Source organism: Vitis vinifera, chromosome 12 (genome assembly GCF_030704535.1).
Source record: "Vitis vinifera cultivar Pinot Noir 40024 chromosome 12, ASM3070453v1".
Classification (NCBI taxonomy): Eukaryota; Viridiplantae; Streptophyta; class Magnoliopsida; order Vitales; family Vitaceae; genus Vitis; species Vitis vinifera.
The window spans coordinates 3,521,735-3,527,119 of NC_081816.1; the positions used below are offsets into that span (position 1 = coordinate 3,521,735).

A 5,385-nucleotide genomic window follows, 5' to 3' on the forward strand; every position below is an offset into this window, starting at 1 on the left:
ATTACTTATTTTGTAAAATAAAAATTGTTGATTAAAAATTAAATTTGTAATTAAAAAAAGAACTAAAAAATATTTATAAAATATATTTAAAATAATATTAACATATATATATATATTAACTTTTTTATATATTGATTAGTATAATAAGAAAATTATTTATAAATTTTAAATATTTTAATCATAAATATTATTAATAAATAAATAAATAATCAAAGCCTATTAAGTTTGAACCAAACAAATAATTAAATACAACCTAAACGTTTTCCATGAACATTTCATTTTTAAAGGTTTACACATGAATCTTAATTTCTTCGTTTCTTTTTCAAATATTAGGTGGATCTTTCTCCAATAAAGAGATCTCGTAATCTCATTTGGCCAGTGAAGTGCAGTTATATTCTCAAAAGACGTTCAGAGATTGAGACAACTAAAATTGTATATTTGCGTGAGCCAAGCAAAATGCCAAAAAGAAAGGGAAGGAAAGAATCAATTCCTAGATGAAAGGAGGGTGTGGTGGGACGTGGGGTCTTATCGAATGGGTATGATATTATTGTATATTGAAGGACCACTCTTATGATGCCTTGTCGGCCTCACTTTCAAATTTAAGTGTAATTTATCCTTACCCAAAACATCACATGTAACTTATGACTCACTAAAAGGTTATCATTTTCATTTTGATGTTATCACAGTCGAAACCCAGTAGCATAAAAAGAGGTTAGGAGTGGAGGATGGATATGAAATAAATAAGAGGCTTTATTTAGAGATCAGGGTGTGAGACATGGATTTGGCAAATGGTGGGAGATCTAGTGAGCTGCTTCAAGCTCAAACTCACGTTTGGAACCACATATTCAACTTCATAAATTCCATGTCACTGAAATGTGCTATTCAACTTGGCATCCCCGACATCATTCACAACCATTGTCAGCCCATGACTCTTCATGAGCTGGTTGCTAAGCTCCCTGTCCGTCCGAATAAGACACTGTGCGTTCATCGCCTCATGCGAATTCTTGTTCATTCTGGATTCTTTACTATGCAAAGAGTCCAAGAAAGTGCGGACGAAGAGGGTTATGTACTTGCAAATGCTTCTAGGCTCCTCCTGAAGGACCATCCTTTGAGCGTAACACCCTTCTTGCTTGCCATGCTCGACCCAGATTTAACGGAACCATGGCATTATGTAAGTGCTTGGTTTCAAAACGATGATCCCACCCCGTTTTTCACTGCCCATGGGCGGACAATTTGGGATTATGGTTGCCATGAACCGAGGTTTAACAACTTCTTCAACGAGGCCATGGCCAGTGATGCTCGCTTGGTCACCAGCGTGCTGGTTAAGGAGTGCAAGGGCGCTTTTGAGGGGCTGAACTCGTTTGTTGATGTTGGCGGTGGTACGGGAACAGTGGCTAAGACCATTGTCGAGGCGTTCCCACACTTGCACAGCACTGTGCTTGATCTCCCGCACGTGGTTGCTGACTTGCAAGGGGGCAAAAGCTTGACCTACCTCGCAGGGGATATGTTCGAGGCAATTCCTCCTGCGGATGCCATTTTACTGAAGGTATAACCCAAGTTTTCTTCTTTATTTATTTTTAAGAATATTTGTTCAGGATATTGATTGGATTGGACTTCCGATGTATTAAGCATACTCCAATATGCCTGCCTAAGCTCCTAGCTAATGGATTCCAACAGTTGATTACTTTTATGAATGAGACTACTAACGCTTTCTAATAATTGGATTAATGTAAATTATATCAAGCAGTGGATATTGCATGACTGGAGCGATGAAGAATGCCTGAAAATACTCAAGCAATGCAGAGAGGCAATTCCAAGCAAAGAAAAGGGAGGAAAGGTGATGATCATAGACATGGCGATTCAAAACAAGAAAGGAGATGACGATGAGTCCAATGTGGAGACACAACTCTTCTTCGATATGCTGATGATGGTTTTGCTCCCGGGTCGAGAGAGGGAGGAGAAAGAATGGAAGAAGCTGTTCCTGGATTCTGGTTTCAGTGGCTATAAGATAACGCCCATATTGGGTTTAAGGTCTCTTATTGAGGTTTATCCTTGATAAATATCTATCGGTAGTAATATTTCCAAATTTGTGTGTTTAATAAACTCTGACAAAATTAATTGCCAGAGAGTTAGGACCACCAATCCCAAGTTTGTGTTTGCTTGCAGGGAAAATAATCCATGCATCCTTGTTAAATTACGTGAATCATTTCTGTTATCTCATCCAGATGCAACTTCTATGAAAATGTATTATTAGAACCAGTTTGGAGTGATTTTAATAAAATTGTTTTTAATTTGCTTTTATCAACACTATTATTAGAATTTTTTTTTTTTTTTTTTAAGATGATGTTTAGATATGAATCAATAAAAATGTTCTCATAGTATTTTTGCTCATATGTTACATAATAAAAATTCAATTTTTGGAATGCGTATCTATCAATTATTACTTTAATAATCACTACAAGTGATTAATAGATTTTTAAAACGATTTTTTAAACTATGCTAAACACATAAGTTATGTTTGGTTCCAAAAAATTTGAAAGAAAATGTAATGGAAAAAAATTATAAAGGAAAAGTAGAAAGAAAAAAAAATAAAATTAATTGATAAATTATTTTTATTTGTTACTTTAAATTCATTTTACTTATTTTAATTCATTGATATAATGATTAAATAATTTAAAAATATACAAGTACTTTTTAACTAGTTTAATTATATTTGATTTTCTTTTATATCAACTAAACATGAAAAAATCATTTTTCTTTATATATATATATATATTTATTTATTTTTTTAGTATTTTCTGCGAACTAAACATAACCTTAATTAATTTTTTTAAGGAAAATAATATAAAGTATTAAGAAGATGTTTTAATTTATAATAGGTTATGATGGTTTCTAAATTTTGTGTGGGTAAAAAATGGGGATGTCTAAATAACATGAAAGAGTACTAGAAATTATTTTTATCTTCATTTTCCTCCCTTTCTTGATAACTAAATAAAAAGTTTTCATTGAATGATGCAAAACATAATATAAAGAAATAGTTTTTTATTCCCTTATTGCTCTCATTTTCTCCATGATAGGGCTAATATATTTTTTTTTTCATCCATATATATTTACTTAAAAAACATCACAATTCTCTGTTCTATTAATGAGATTTTTATAACACAATATTTGAAAGTTAAAAAATAATAATTAAAACTCTAGACTTTGGGAAGTATGTCCAACATCAATTTTAAAAAATGTTTTTTTTTTTTTAAATAGTTTTTAAAAATTATTCTCTAATATCTTGTTAAATAAAAACTTATTTGGAAACCTGAAATATTTTAATATATTTTCTATATATTTAAATATGTTTTAAAAATAACTTTCACATAGTACTTTATTTTTAATAATTCTTTATATTTATATAATTATTTAAAAAAAACTCTAAAAAAATAAAAATAACTAAAAAATATTCTTTGAAACCACTTTAATTTCTATTTTTAGGAATAAAAAACCATTTTCTATTTTTTTTAATTAAATGTGTTTATTTATTGTTCTAGAAAATAGAAAATTGTTTTAAAAAATAGTTACCAAACATGATCTAAATTTCTCTTATTTTTCTCAACTTTCTTAGAAATCAAATAGAAAATTTGGATTTTATCATCATTCAAAATAACATAAAATATAAAGTTTAATAAAAGAAAAAAAGTTTTTCTTCCTTTGATTTTTTGTACACCAAAGTGAGATAAATGGACCAATGGGTAGGTTGGATTTTCAATTTTTTATTTAAATAATATTATGTTAAAAAAAAACTTTTCAAATAATATTTTAAAAAATATTTTCAAAAATGTGACACTTGTTCTTCATCAAAGTCAAAAAGAAATTTCTTTAAAAAAAATTCTAAATTTCTTTTTCTTCCTTTGATTTTTTGGACACTGACATGAGATAAATGGACCAACCGGTAGGTTAGATTTTTAATTTTTTTATTTAATAATATTATTTTTAGAAAAATACATTTAAAATAATATTTGCAAAAATGTGACACCTGTTCTTCACCAAAGTCAAAAAGAAATTTATTTATTTAAAAACTTTGATGTTTTAAGAAACAATTATATATGCGTACAAAAATTGTTTTTTCAAAAAACAATTTTGTTAGCTCAATGGTTCTTCTAAGTGAGTTTTGATGATAGCAAATCATGGTTAATATGCTAACATGTTAAAATTTAATAAAGTTTTAGGTGTTAATCGAGAAAATCAAACGAGTGACCAAGTCAATCATAAAAGGATCTATGGAAAGCAAGATCTAAGATGCATGAAGATCTTTCAAGTTTAGGAACCCAATGTAAAATGAATACTAGAGTGCATCTAGGATTTTTATTCAAGCATTTTCTCCATACTCATTTTGATCGAGCCTTAAAAGTTCATTTTTTTTTTTTATAAACTTGAGTATGGGTTCAAAACCTTAGGCAAAACTACTCAAAAGTGATTTATAAAGGTACTTAAGGATGTTACTCAAGTGTTACAAAGACTTAAAATTGAACAATATCAATTTTGGAGTTAAAAAAGTGCAACCAATTGAGAGTAGGATTGAACTAACTCAACGAATTAAGGGACCAATCAATAGGTTGCTCTTTCTCCATCAATGACTAGTCAAGGGATGCAAAGACTTTCTCTCTTCCAAAAGGATTGCTTTTTTGGTCGAGGGTGCCCCATTCTCGATTAAGGATATCGCCTTCTCCGTTAAGGCCTGATTAAACCCCCAATAATCACCTATCATGAATTAAATGCCCAATGGCTACTTAATGATCGACTAAAATTTGATTGGAAAAGGCCTATTAGTGCACTTTTTGGTGTTTGAAATTGGAAACCCATAAATAGATAGAGAGCTCCCATTCGTTTGTTGATATGAGAATACTTGCATTGAACTCTCTATCTACCTATTTCTCTCATTGAAGCTCTATTGTCTTTTTAGTGCATTAAATCCATCACTTGTAAATCATTCTAGTGCACCTTGTATTCATCCTAGCTTTTTTTTGTATTAAAGCCTTTATTATGCTAGGTTGAGTGTACTAAACTCCATGCTTATTAAGATTTGAAGGTTGAAGCTTCAAGTTGAGAATAAACTTGAAAAGAGACCTGTAGTGCCCATTGGAGTTGGAGAATCTAATTGTAAGAGCTTGGAAGTTTCGTTATAGTGAAACCCTCACTTGGAAGGATCTTAAGGTGGGTAGGACTAAACCGACTCAACCAGTTAGGGAACTAGTTGGCAGGTTGTCCTTTCCTAATTAAGGACCAATCAACGGTTGCAAAAACTTCGCTTTCTTCTTTCTCACTCAAGAGACACTCTTTCCTAGTTGAGAGTACCCCCTTCTCGGTTAAGGTCTAATTGAACACCTAACTATCACC

The 5,385-nt window shown here is 30.6% G+C and overlaps 1 protein-coding gene across 1 annotated transcript; it reads left to right on the forward strand.

The window, feature by feature from the left end:
• Window positions 1-725: 725 nt before the first annotated feature.
• On the forward strand, window positions 726-2,273 carry LOC100250627 (trans-resveratrol di-O-methyltransferase). Its single transcript, XM_002278481.4, has 2 exons — window positions 726-1,546; window positions 1,748-2,273. Exons 1-2 carry the CDS (start codon window positions 776-778, stop codon window positions 2,054-2,056), a joined length of 1,080 nt encoding a protein of 359 aa, XP_002278517.1. The 5' UTR covers window positions 726-775; the 3' UTR covers window positions 2,057-2,273.
• Window positions 2,274-5,385: the final 3,112 nt, after the last annotated feature.

Bases quoted from the DNA above. Each gene is read 5' to 3' on its own strand.
- LOC100250627 (XM_002278481.4), top strand. From the start codon at position 776: ATGGATTTGGCAAATGGTGGGAGATCTAGTGAGCTGCTTCAAGCTCAA. The intron at 1,547-1,747 runs GTATAACCCAAG...TATATCAAGCAG, and splicing joins CGGATGCCATTTTACTGAAG to TGGATATTGCATGACTGGAG.